A 14130-nucleotide genomic window follows, 5' to 3' on the forward strand; every position below is an offset into this window, starting at 1 on the left:
TTGATGTCCCATATCAGCCTTATCTAGAGCATCCTGCTTTTGTAAACCTGCTGAATGGTGATTCACAATTACCCAGGTGAGGGCTGGTGATGAAGCACTTTGGTTCATAGTGGCTCCCATTGGCTGTCAGGTTACAGAGAGGACTGATAATAACTGGGGATACTTATGCCAGGAAGAGCTAAAAGACCTCCAGAGCAAGCATTGCCTCTGAGTCTGTAGGTGAATCTGAGGGCAGCTCTGGTGGACCTGCCTTGCTCGTGCCCACGGGTAGGCCTGACATTCACTTGCTTTCCTTGTTCGTGTCTCCCTTCAAGGCTATGCTGGCGCCACCCACTGGAAGGTTTACATTATAGCCAGAGGGGTCCAGCCTTTGGTCATTTGTGATGGAACCACCCTCTCAGAACTGTAGGAAACAGAACTAAAGGAACAGGTTTGAGAGCTGAAGACCGGATCGAAAGGGGGAAAATAAAAACAAAAAACGATGAAACCACTTTCCAGGGGTTGGTTGCTTAGTTGCCTGCCCTGTGCATGCGTGTGTGAGCCAGTTGTGTGCTGGAAGCAAAGGCCAGAGCCCAGCCCTCCCAACTCTTCCAGCCCAGTTGCTTGGCCAGGACCTTGCCAATACCCATCTGTGAGAGACTGGCCTCTTCCAGGCCTTTTGGCACCAAAGCCTTGAGGCTGCCCTTCAGGCAGGGAGCACGGTTGATACCTTCCCTCACTTGCATGACATGATCCCCTCTGCTGGCTCCCTGGCCACGAGAGGGCAGTCACCAGGTCCTGACTTTAGAGCCATCCTCTACCAGGTGGGCCTGCCTGTCCTCTCTTCCTGGTCACACCACCCTGTACTGTTTTTGGAAAGCCATGGATGATTAAAGAAGTCATTGCAGTTTCCCAAGCAGAATGGAATCTAGAACCGGTGAAAAAGGATCAAATAACCTCAAACTGCACTCAAGAAGTGCACTTCTTTCCCAGTGTCCATGGCTTTTGGAGTATCAGCGATGCCAGGTCGGAGTCTGATTGTAATTGAAATGGTAATTCCTAAGGTAATTCTTGTCTCCATTCTATCAGTTCTTATGCCTCTCCCCTCCCTCCCCTTCTCCCTTGCCTATCTGGATGGCTTCTCAGAAGTTGGGCTCCTGGTCTCCCTCCCTTGGATGGGCCAGCGCCCTTTACTGCTGAGGCAGCACTGCTCTTGTCAACTATGTTGCTTTTACCAAATGTCTTCGGAGGGGGAGAGGGTGCCTCCCCGGGTTTGATCTTTAGGGTCCAACTTTCTGCAGGAAAGATGTTTTACAGACATGTCAAGCTGATGTTGTAATGTGGTTGGGGAAGGAACTCCAGACCCAGAGTCTTGGCCAGCTGGGCGTACGACTGTGTGACCCTCTGTCTTGAAATGATTTCTCTCTCTGTACTGGGAGCCAAGGTGAGGTGTTTTTATTTTTTGTGAAATTATAAAATCATGTTCTTTTTTTTTTTTTTTTTTTTTTTTTTTGCGGTACACGGGCCTCTCACTGTTGTGGCCTCTCCCATTGCAGAGCACAGGCTCCGGACGCACAGGCTCAGCAGCCATGGCTCACGGGCCCAGCCACTCTGCGGCATGTGGGATCTTCCCGGACCGGGGCACGAACCCGTGTCCCCTGCATTGGCAGGCGGACTCTCAACCACTGCGCCACCAGGGAAGCCCAAATCATGTTCTTTTGATTGGATGATTCACTATGCTCATTGTTTTCCCCAAGTGCTTTTAGTGTGTCTTAAGTGTGTAAAGAAGGACACTCTTTTCTTGTTTCCTTTTTCCCTTTATTATTCCTTTATCGACTCTTAAAAATCTGGCTTCTGAAAATGCCATTGCCAAGTTGAAGAAAAAGCAAACCACACTGCAGCCCTGGTTCTGAACTGCAGAAATCAAACAGATACTGGAGGTGTCTGTGTCGAGTTACAGACCAGAGGCAGACAGTGGTGAGGGAAGAGGGTGGGTGTGACTCCTTATGGGGTCTTCATCCTTGCAGGCACCCCTGGACCTTGTCCCCAGGCCCTCTTTCTCTACACATCTCACGAGCAGCAGTGAGGATTGTCAGGTGCTTGAGTGGCCTGTGTGTGGGCTTGTAAAGGACATGGAGGGTTCGCAGAGTCCAGGGTGGAAAAGCTCAGAGCCTCCTCCACGGTCTTGAGTGAAACTAGGATGAATTGTACCTGAGGGAATTTTTCCTTAAAGGAATCAGGCCTTGTGTGAATTGATACAGGAAAAACAAAACTTTGTGTCCATATGAAAGTCACGCTGCTAAGCAGTTACAATTTAAGAGGTTTTCGATCAGAGAGATCATTTGGAGGCCAGCTTTGTGCAAGTTTTTTGAGCCTTTTCAGTGTCCTTACCCCCACTGCACAAGGGGAAGGTTTATACGTAAACAAGTTCTTTAGCGGCCTCTCAGCGTTTTTCTTAAATTAGGTCCTCTGGGTTAACAAAAGACAGGGTTCCTTAGGAGCAAAGTAACTGTTTTGTTGATGGAAATTTCTGTTTTTATGAATTACCCTGTGTTCCTTCCCCATTTTACTCCAGCCCTTTACACCTTAAATGTTCATAAAATACCTTCCTCAGCTCAAAACTGAAAAACCCTTGTATGTGTTGGTGTTCTGAGTCATCCTCTGGGAGGTTCCCTGAGCTGTCTACAGTTCAACAAAGAATGGTATGGCAGCAGATAAGTAGAGACTTTTTAAAATCATTTAAAAATCTGTCCAGTTCAGAATTGAATATAGATTTATGTTAGGGGAGAAGTTCTTCAAAGAGGTTTTCCACTTTTAATTACTGGATACTGAGAAGTAATTCACCTTTTTCTCAAGGTAATTCTGAAAAGCAGAATCTACCACTGACCAGTCAATGATCAATGGGTTGCCAGCCAATTCCTTTCTAGTTATCCAAGTCTTTGTGTGAGGGTGCCGCAGGATCTCCCCTGCTCACCTAGCTCTCAGCTCCTCCATTGAAGCAGCAAAAGTCCCTCCACGTTTCCCGGTGTGGGAAAAGGGTCATAAAGATGAGGAAACAGGGTCGGGGGGCTGGTGGGACCACATAACTCCCCATCTCTACCACCACAGTAAGAGCAAAACCGCAGAGCTTGCTTTAAACAGAGGGACTTGCTCTCATGAATTTGAGTTGTTTAGTAAGAGGTCACATGGCGGTGACCTCCGCGCATGGGTTAGGTTCCCTTTCTTGTCAGTTCCCAGAGCAGAGGCTCTTGTCCCCAGATTTCAGCTCTCAGGGGAGAAAGGCTGCTTTGGCACCAGTTTGAAGTATTATATCCAGGTGTCCTGAGGTCCCCAGGAGTCAGGTGTTGAACAGACTCTACACCTGTTCTGGCTTATGAAGAGAGGTAGAACTTATCCTTTCGCCACTCTCAATTTTTCAAGGAAAGGAGAGAGTGAAATAACTGGTTTATGAAAACAGAATCTGCCTCTTCGGCAAAATACAAAACGTCTATGAAGTGGACAAATTTGGGGTCATTTTCTGAGAGAAAGAAATAGTAACATTTGTCCAGTCCATTCCAGCTTGAGTGTCTCGAGGGGCTTCCCTGGTGGCACAGTGGTTTAGAATCCGCCTGCCAATGCAGGGGACATGGGTTCGAGCCCTGGTCTGGGAAGATTCCACATGCCGCAGAGCAACTAAGCCCATGCACCACAACTACTGAGCCCGTGCGCCACAACTACTGAGCCTGCGCGCCTAGAGCCCGTGCTCCGCAACAAGGAGAAGCCACCGCAATGAGAAGCCCATGCACCACAGAGAAAAGTAGCCCCTGCTCGCTACAACTAGAGACAACCCGCGTGCAGCAACGAAGACCCAACACAGCCAAAAAATAATAATAATAATAATTAATTTTAAAAAAAAGTGTCTCGATATACATGATCTCTGATCTTTTGTCAGTCCTGTAAAGCAGGTATTAGATCCTCATTTTACAAGTAAAGAAACAGGACAGTCCTGGGGCTGAGGACTGTCCTGTAGATGGCTGGTTCCACCAATAATGGTTCCACATTATTTTCCTGCTACAGCAAGTATGGTGCCCAGGAATGAAGCTGTGGGTTTAATTGACTCAGGTGTGCCCAGCCAGGTAGGAGAACCTAGGGGCAGGGTCAGCAAGCCGGGAACTCTTCAGGGTTTGTTTTCAAAACTGTTTTAGCCAGAAATGGAGAGAATCTAACAGATGACTTTTGTAAAAAGCCTTTCACTTTTTCCCTCCCCATCTGAAAGCTCTTTTAAGAGTGAATGTGGCTGGAACACAACCATGTCCAGCCATCTTCCCATCACCACAAGTTTCCAGATGTGTGATCAGAAGAAGGACTCTGCCCAATTCCGGTTGTGGGTCCCCTTGGAGTTTACATCACTTGTTTTTGAGTTCTCGGTTTTCTATTCCCTTCTTCCAAAACCCAGCATACACCTCAGCGTAGGAACAATTATTTTAAAACAAAATAGTTCCTCAGCTGCAGGTGATGGCCTCAATCATTTTAGTACAGTCTAGATGATATTTTGCTCATTAACCAGTGCCTTCCATTGTGAAAATTCAAAACCTCAAAGCAGATGTTTGCTTCTCATCTAATCCTTGTCCAGCAGAAGGCCAGGTCGTAGGGGGAAGTGAAGTCTGGTTGCAAGGAGAAAGACGCTCTTGTCTACCTTTTGAGAATCAATTATTAAACAGGAATCTCTTAGGCTTTTGAGTTCTCCTATCGATGGAAGAAAAACTCTGCTGAGTTACAAGTTCCACACTCATTAACTTTCATTTTTAAACTTTTTCACCCACTAAAATTGGTTGAAGGACGGGTGTGCCAGAGATGTGCTTTAAAATAGCATTTTGGTTTGAGAGCCTCTCCACGTTTGGACCTGCGTATATTGGGTCCAGAGCAGACGCATATCTGAGCCAGGAGGCTATGAAGGTCAGGCGCTTATGGAGAGAGCCCTGTCACAAATGAAAAATGGGAGGCTCTGGGAACGTGCTGTGTCGCCATCAGCCTCCCTGTATCTCCAGCAGCTTCTTCTGCAAAAGCATCTCAGAGAAGATGGACGGGCGGTCTCCCTTGTGCACCACATCCGAGTCCACCCACCGGGTGCAACGTGGCTTTAAGTGCTGGCCTTGGTGAGAAACCTTCCAGCCAGCTCGTCTATGGTCCAGGTCCTCTAGTGTCTGGTTTCCCTTTCCTGCGTAATTTAAGCATTAGAGCTATAAATCTGTTATTTCTCCCTCTCTGGAGACTGTGAAATGTCCAGCCCGCTTCAGAATAGTAGAGAGAAGAAATGTTAACTGCAAGTGGAGGCCTGGAACTGTCCAGACATGGTGGGGCTGCCCACAGGCCATTCCTCCTGTCTTCATGCAGCTGAAATCTGTCAGTCAGCCCACATCAATCCAAGAGTGAGCCACAACTGCAAGCACCCGTGCTGAGGAGGGAAACCAATTTAGAGTTTCAGACAGAAATTGGAGTGTCGGGACATCTGCTTTGTGCCAGGCATAATTGTCCTCATTATTCCTAACAACAGCTCTGTGGGGTAGGTGAGGTCAGCAGTGTCCCACCCTTCAAACTTCAGCCCCTCAGAGCACTTCCAGCCTGTTAAGGAACAAACTCGCACTTAACCTATGAAAATTGGTGACGGAAACTGACAGACCTGTGGCATTCCCAGAGAAGCCCCAGCCTCATAGGCGACTTTCCCTCCAAACTTCTCTCCATAGTTTCACCCTCAGAAAAGTTCTGGCTGTGGTCTCTTCCTCCCCCTCCCTGCTGGGGAAAGGTCAGTAACAGATGCCTAGGCTGGGGGAGAACACTGGAGAGGCAAAGGGAAGCAGGAACTCAGTGCTCAGCCTCTTCCCCGCCGCCATCAGGGACGGGAGCCAGGACGGCTGCAGCTCGTCTTCAGGGAACCAGGGTGGTGGGCCTGGGTGGTCCCAGTGAGCAGAGGAAGGGGGACACCTGTCCCGCCACGAGTGCTCCAAATGGTCTAAGCTCTTACTCTGTGTTCAGTGTGGAATGTTGACCATAACTTAATGTCCTGCAAACTTGTAAAGAATGTATGTAAATTAAAGTTTTATGTAACAAAAATTTTTACTTTTTGCAATTAAAAGTGTGTACGTTGGTTGATAAGAACTTTCCTGTACTTGATGTCATTCTTTGGTTTCCAGTTTTCCCTTCGCCCGTAACTCGGAGACTTGTAGCCACATCCTACTCGTGAGGCAGGCCTCAAGGCTCTTCTGTGGGCCTCCAGGTTACCTGTCCACATGGGCCTTGGTCCTTCTAACACCTACACCCGGCTTTGTACTCGCCTGCGTTCACAGATTCTTCTGTTATCCCTGTTCTAACCCTTTGCCCACAATGACTTCTGATCTCCTGTTCCATGAGTTCTCAAATCTCAGTCCTCCTGTTAAAACTCTCCCCTGTTCTTGCACTTTGCCCAAAATTCAAATGAGACCCTCAACGCCATTTTCCTTCTCCCAGACGGCTGCACACGGCCCAGGTGCCCTCACAGTGTCACTTCATCCGTGGATGACCTTGATCCTTGCAGGAAGACAGCCAGGCCCCCTTGCTGGCTCACCCCCGCTGCCACAAGATTAGGGCCACTCAGCACTCAACTCAATCGAGATTTGATTTAAGTCATTTTTGTGTGTTCATTTTTTTATAATTTCTTTTTAATATATGCATAGTTTTATATAAATGCATAAATATGGCCATTTCTTATATAGTGTTTAGTGTCCTGTTTTCTTTTATTACTTGCTGCACCCTTCTCCCTCCCTTCCCATGTCAGCTAAATGTAATATATACACAGCCATACCCTGCCATGTATCTTTCCACACTTTCTTCCTTGTTCTCTAATCACAATCAGAAATCATAAGATTTTTGTCATTGCTTTGCCAATATTGGGATCATATTACAGGCACTTGATGTTTCTTGCTTTTCTTACTCAATACCCCACAGAGTTCTCTTCAAGTCAGCTGGCATAGCTCTCTAATCCATTCTTTTTAATGGCTAATATTCCATGGTATGAATTCAACCGTTGTCTTGTTGGTAAGTCACATCCTGTTAAATGATTATCCGGATTATAAGTCAAGAAGTCTGCAGTTAATTTTTAAAATACTTGTTTTTAAAAAATGTATATCCCTTCTCATTTGCTCCAAGTCTCATGTAGGTTCTTCAAAAATTATCCCATTCCACAGTGCTATTCATTTACCTGCTTGAAAACTGCACTTCAACATAAATAAATAGGTAGATAGATAGATAAATAAATAAAAGTAAGGCTTGATTCCATGTAAAAAGGTGGCAGAGTTGCCTGTTTTCAGTCCTCTTCTTTCTCAATCCCTCTGTAGCCCTTGACACTGACCTGTGGAAAACACCTCCCTCCCTCGGCTTCTGTGAAACTCACTACTCCCCTCCTGAACCTCCTCTTTCCACTTGTCTCCACTGTAGGATCTTCTGCCTGTCTCTGAAACACTGGTCTCCCCTACCAGTCTGCCCTTGGGTTCTCCTCTTTTCTTTCTCCCTGGGAGAGATCTCAACTCTGTGCTTTACCTTCCACCCATGGGCAACCTCCGTGCCCAGCCCTCTTCTCACTTGAGCTCTAGTCCTGTAAATCCAAGTGTCAGGAGCTCATCTCCATCAGCTGTCTCCCAAAGCACCTCTACTTCTGGTCAGGACCAAGCTCTGGAGCGTTTGCCTCTTTGTCACATGTCCAACCCCCTGGCTACTGCCTCAGTTTAGAACCTTGCTGTTTCACTCCTAGGCTTTGCCAGTAATTGCCTAATACGTTTCTCTTTTTTTTTGGCTGTGAATTCATGACTTTATTTTTTTTCCAGTTTTTTTTTAATTGGAGTATAATTGCTTTACCATGTTATGTTAGTTTCTGCTGTACAATGAAGTGAATCAGCTGTATATATACCTATATCCCCTCCCTCTTGGACCTCCCTCTCACCCCCCCGACCCCCAACCTCATTTGTTTCTCACGCACATCCCACCATCCCAATTCAGCGTCCACTTAGCTGCCGCAGTGATCTTTCTAAAGCACGTGTTACTTCACTTCGTGCTCAGCACTCCTCAATGGCTCTCCCTTACCCACAAGACAAGAAGTCCTGGCTGGCCCCTCCAGCCTCATTCCACTTCTTGGCTTTGCCTCCCCTCCTCATCTCCTGTGTCCCACCTCTACTAGACCATCCATAATTCCTGGAAGCATCCAGGCTATGTGTGTGTTTTGTGTGTGTGTGTGTGTGTGTGTGTGTGTGTGTGTGTTAAGAGCAGTTTTAGGTTCATAGCAAAACTGAACAAAAAGTTCAAGAGAGTTCCTGTATACCCCCGGTCCCACACAGGCACAGCTTCCCCACCACTGACTTCCTGCACCACAGTGGTACATGTCACAGTCAGTGAACCTACACTGACACATCATCACCCAGAATCCATAGTCCATTTGCATTAAGGGTCACACTTGGTGTTCTACATTCTGTGGGTTTGGACAAATGTATACTGACATGTATCCATCATTATAGTATCATACACAATATAATATATAGAATAGTTTCACTGCCCTAAAAAATACTCTGTGCTCTGCAACTTCAACCCTCCCTCCCTGTTAACCCCTGGCCACCACTGATCTTTTTACTGTCTCCATAGTTCTGCCTTTTCCAGAGTGTCATATAGTTGACATCAATCACACAATATGTAGCCTTTTCAGACTGGTCTCTTTCACTTAGAAATATGCATTTGAGTTTTCTCCATGTCTTTTCATAGCTTGAAAGCTCATTTCTTTTTAGCGCTGAATGATATTCCATTGAATGTACCCCAGTTTATCCATTCACCTACTTGGTTGCTTCCAAGTTTTGGCAATTATGAGTAAAGCTTCTGTGAACATCCATGTGCAGGTTTTTGTAGGGACGTAAGTTTTCAAGTCCTTTGGGTAATACCCAAAAAGCACAATTGCTGGATCGTATGATAAGAGTAATGTTTGTAAGAAACTGCCAAGCTCTTATAAAATGTCTGTACCATTTTGCATTTCCACTGGTAATGAATGAGAGTTCCTGTGCCCTTCATCCTCATCAGCATTAGGTGTTGTCAGCGTTCTGGATTTTGGCCAGTTTAATAGTTGTATAGTGATACCTCATTGTTTTAATTTGCAATTCCCTATAACATATGATGTTGAACATCTTTTCATATGTTTACTTGCCATCTGTGTATCTTCTTCAGTGAGGTGTCTGTTCAGACCTTGGCCCATTTTGTAATCAGGTAGTTCATTTTTTTATTGTTGAGTTTTAAGACTATGTATATTTTGGATAATAGTCCTTGATCAAACGTATGTTTCGTAAATATTTTCTCCCAGTTGGTGGCTTCTCATTCTCTTGACATTATCTTTCATAGTGCAGAAATTCAAAATTTTAATGAAGTCCAACCTATCAATTGTTTCTTTCATGGATCATGCCTCTAGTGTTGTATCCAAAAAGTCATCCCCATACCCAAGGTCACCTAGGTTTTCACCTATGTTATCTTCTAGGAGTTTTATAGTTTTGCATTTTACATTTAGGTCCATAACCCATTTTGAGTTAATTTTTATGAAGGGTATAAGGTCTGGGTCTAGATTCTTTTTTTTTTTTTGCGTTACACGGGCCTCTCACCGCTGTGGCCTCTCCCATCGCGGAGCACAGGCTCCGGACACGCAGGCTCAGCGGCCATGGCTCACGGGCCCAGCCGCTCCGCGGCATGCGGGATCTTCCTGGACCGGGGCACGAACCCACATCCCCTGCACCAGCAGGCGGACTCTCAACCACTGCGCCATGAGGGGAGCCCTAGATTCATTTTTTGGCGTGTGTGTGTCCAGTTCTTTCAGCACCATTTGTTGAAAATACTATCTTTGCTTCATTGTATTGCCTTTGCTCATTCGTCAAAGATCAATTTGCCATATTTATGTGGATCTATTTCTGGGCTCCCTACTCTGCTCTATTGATACTTTGTCTCTTCTTTTTCCAATACCACATTGTTCTGATTACTGTAGCTTTATAGTAAGTCTTGAGGTCCAGTATTGTCAGTTGTCTGACTTTATTCTTCTCCAATATTGAGTTGGCTATTCTGGGTCCTTTGCCTTTCGTAAACTTCAGAATCAGTTTGTCGAAATTCACAAAATAACTTGCTGGAATTTTGATTGAGATTGCGTTGACTCTGCAGATCTAGTTGCATCCAGGTTGTTTTAAATTAGAAGTTATAATTCCTATCCCATGATAATATTTTTATACTCCAATATGTCCTTTTGCTCAGTTTGAATTCCATTGTATTAGGGCACATTCCTTCAACATGACACATGTACTTTAGTCTTTCTTAATAAATCAAACTGACAAGCCTCTAGGTACCATGTTGAAGATAGATATTTCACCAATCTTATTTTTTCATAATAATGACTTTATTATTTCTATAAAAATGATTCATCTTATAAAGAATTGAAGACAGTTTGATCTTATGAAAACCTCCACCCAGCGATAACTACTGACTTTAGGTGAACAGCATTCTAGGTATCTCGAGGGTATTTCTAGTTAGAAGGCTAGATAGAAATGCTTTTATTAAAATGGGCCCAGTCATGCCATTTAAAGAATAAAAACACTACATCAATTTTATGTGAATGTAACAGAAGAAAAAGAAAGTGAAGTAGACATTTCTTTCCCACAAAAAAAAAAAAAATTAATTCCTAAAAGATCTCTGTGAAGTTAAGATGATGAGAAACATTGAGAAACTGCAGCTGTTCTTAATAAGGTTTCCTTTTTAGATGTCATGGTTCAAGGCTCTGAAGATAAGGGAATAGCCTGCTCTTTTACCAACCTTATGTCTTCCTCTACTTCCCAATTTGTGTGAATTATAACTACATTGACATTATCAGGGTCTATTGTATTTCCTTCTGCTCTGAAACCATAATTCTCAGAGTTATTTAGCCTTCATTTTATATTTAAAATGATTTGTGACTCATCACCAGTACTTTTACCATCACTTCTTCATTCCTGAGTTGTTTTTAAACTCTCAGTTGGCTGAATCATCACTAAGTTTTTCAAGGATGGCTCATCAACGCTGTGTTTTCTGTATTTGAGAATGTTTCTGTGGTCCTTGTGCTTGAATATGACTTGGCTGAGTAAAGTATTCTTGCATCACATTTCCTTTTGCTCAGAACTTCGGAGGCATTTCTCCATTGTCATTTGGCAGCATTGACTGTTGGTAGGGACAAGACAGGCCAGCCTAAGATTCCCCTTTAAAATGAAGGTGCCTTTCTTTTTTTCTTTCTTATTCTTCCTCCCCTCCCCCCCTGCTCCTCATTCTTCTTCCTCTCCTTCTTCTCCTTTCCTCCTCCTTCTTTCCCCCCCCCCCAAATAAATGTATGTATTTATTTATTTGGCTGCGTTGGGTCTTCGTTGCTGTGCGAGGGCTTTCTCTAGTGGCGGCGTGCGGGGGCTACTCTGTTGTGGTACGCGGGCTTCTCATTGCGGTGGCTTCTCTTGTTGAGGAGCACGGGCTCTAGGCACGCAGGCTTCAGTAGTCGTGGCATGCAGGCTCAGTAGTTGTGGCTCGCGGGGTGTAGAGCGCAGGCACAGTAGTTGTGGCGCACGGGCTTAGTTGCTCCGCGGCATGTGGGATCTTCCCGGACCAGGGCTCGAACCCGTGTCCCCTGCATTGGCAAGCGGATTCTTAACCACTGCGCCACCAGGGAAGTCCTCCTCCTTCTTCTTCATCTATGTGCCTGAAGAATTCTTTCTTTCTTGTTTATCAGTTTTTCCTGGAAAAAGGTGTGCGCTTTTTTTTTTTTTTTTTTTTTTGGCCACACTGCGCGTGGCTTGGGGGATCTTAGTTCCCCGACCAGGGATTGAACCCGGGCCCCTGCAGTGAAAGCGCCAAGTCCTAACCACTGGACTGCCAGGGAATTCCCAAAGTGTGCTCTTTTGAGTTGCAATTCCATTCTTCATTCTGGGGAAGGTGGTTTGTATTTTCTTTAAAATGACTACTTTTTCTTTTCCATTTGTTAGGTTCTCTGTTTCAGATTCTATATTTATTCCTTTGTTTCATTGTCTTGATCTTTTATGACTAGTGTCTTCTCTTTTTTAATACTTACCTTTTTTTCTCAAAAGGAAGAAAAAAAGCCATCTTACGAAGTTCTCTCAATGGTCTGTGGTTCCAAAGAATGGAGCCATTTTCTCTCTGTGTTCATCGTGGGCGGAGGGAAGTGTAGGGGCTCAGCTCAGCCCGAGAAGCGCACGATTTACCCACAGCTTGTGGGCTGGCTGGAGGCTGGCCTGACCTTGGGGCCCCACTCTTGGCAAAGATAGTGAAGATTCCCTGTTTGACTTTCACGCTTGATTGACCTTCTCGCCTTCTAGGTTAAATCTCTTTAGAAAAATCTCAGAGTTACCCAAACAGAATAAAAATGTCCTTTCTTATTTTGGGGAAAGATTTGCACCAACATCTAAAATAACCCCATTTAAGCTTTTGAAATGGTGTATAGTAGAACTTCGGTGTCTCTCCAGAGATCAGTACCTGCGCTGTCATCACAGGGTAAAAAAAAATATTCAGTATGTAAATAAAACGGGAAAAAAAAAAAGATGAACTGCTTTCTCAGTTGCCTGCAAAGCAGAGGCAGGGTTCTTTAGCAGGCCTGCTTGCACAAATGCAAATGTTGAGATGACTTTCCGTAATGTATAAAAGCAAACTCGGCCAGGCACTGATCATGAAATGAACTCGCAAATGACTGTACACAGCTGGTGTAAATCAGTGCCACCCGGCAAAACAGAGGAGCCCGATCAGGGCTTGGTTGTTGCTTTTCTTAAATTCTTTCTTAATATATCTGTTTTTTTAAAAAAAATGATTCTGTCAACTGGGATTATTACACTGCATAATGATATTTTTTATGTCCAAACATATGAATAAAATTACTTTCTCACCATGTATATTATGGTTATACATGCTTTCTGAAAGTGAATTAACACAGAAATAAATCTGTGATGTCAAGAATGTACATTAACCTGTTTGGGCCTTATAAATATGTAAAAATAGCATCTAGCTTTTTGCCTCTCTGTGGAGGTATACTATCTTATGCTGAATCTAGAACTGGACATTTTGTGTATTAGCATATACAATTACATTTACTTGATACAGTTTAACAATAATTTTTTTTTCTTTTTTTTTGCGGTACACGCGCCTCTCACTGTTGTGGCCTCTCCCATTGTGGAGCACAGGCTCCGGACGCACCGGCTCAGTGGCCATGGCTCACGGGCCTAGCCGCTCCGCGGCATGTGGGATCTTCCCGGACTGGGGCACGAACCCGTGTCCCCTGCATCGGCAGGCGGACTCTTAACCACTGTGCCACCAGGGAAGCCGTAACAATAATTTTTAAAATACCATGTGTTGGGTGTTGTACCTGGTGGTCTAGGGAATACAATAAAAGGCTTTAATGTAGTCTTATTATGAATACCATAAAAAAAAACTTACCTTTTTTCTCATTTACCATGATTATCTTAAGTCTTCCCTCCATATCAGTTTATTTTTCAGCCATATCTACTCAGTTTCTTGTTACTTCTGATATGTTAGTTTTATAAAAGTGCCATCAGTTTGTTCCCTTTTTATCTCGTTCTGTCATTTCACCTTTGCTTACTTCTTGAATTCATGTTGTTGTTAATTTTTTTTAATTTTATTTTATTATTTTTGATTGCGTTGGGTCTTCATTGCTGTGCACGGGCTTTCTCTAGTTGTGGCAAGCTGTGGCTACTCTTCGTTGTGGTGAGCAGCGGCTACTCTTCATTGTGGTGCGAGGGCTTCTCATTGCAGTGGCTTCTCTTGTTGTGGAGCACAGGCTGTAGGCGCGTGGGCTTCAGTAGTTGCAGCACATGGGCTAAGTAGTTGCGACACGTGGGCCCTAGAGTGCAAGGGCTTCAGTAGTTGCGGCTTGTGGGCTCAGTAGTTGTGGCTCGCGGGCTCTAGAGTACAGGCTCAGTAGTTGTGGCGCACGGGCTTAGTTGCTCCTTGGCATGTGGGATCTTGCCAGCCCAGGGATTGAACCCATGTCTCCTGCATTGGCAGGCGGATTCTCAACCACTGCGCCACCAGGGAAGTCCCGTTAAATTTTTCTGTAGTTCAAAATGCTGTAGGAAAATTTTTTTCTGT

General features: G+C 44.6%; 1 protein-coding gene across 6 annotated transcripts in view; it reads left to right on the forward strand.

The window, feature by feature from the left end:
* Window positions 1-1433, forward strand: part of CUNH6orf89 (chromosome unknown C6orf89 homolog) — a 28670-nt gene extending 27237 nt beyond the window's left edge. For all 6 annotated transcript variants that reach the window (XM_027127095.1, XM_027127092.1, XM_027127094.1 and 3 more), the window contains one exon: window positions 315-1433. In XM_027127095.1, coding sequence (XP_026982896.1) covers window positions 315-409 — 95 coding nt within the window. In that variant the 3' untranslated portion in view covers window positions 410-1433. The remainder of the gene's footprint in view (window positions 1-314) is intronic.
* The last annotated feature ends 12697 nt before the right edge of the window (window positions 1434-14130 follow it).

The sequence above is a fragment of the Aethalodelphis obliquidens genome, unplaced genomic scaffold, assembly GCF_003676395.1.
Source record: "Aethalodelphis obliquidens isolate GAN/ISIS:26980383/991018 unplaced genomic scaffold, ASM367639v1 scaffold31, whole genome shotgun sequence".
In the NCBI taxonomy this organism is placed as follows: Eukaryota; Metazoa; Chordata; class Mammalia; order Artiodactyla; family Delphinidae; genus Aethalodelphis; species Aethalodelphis obliquidens.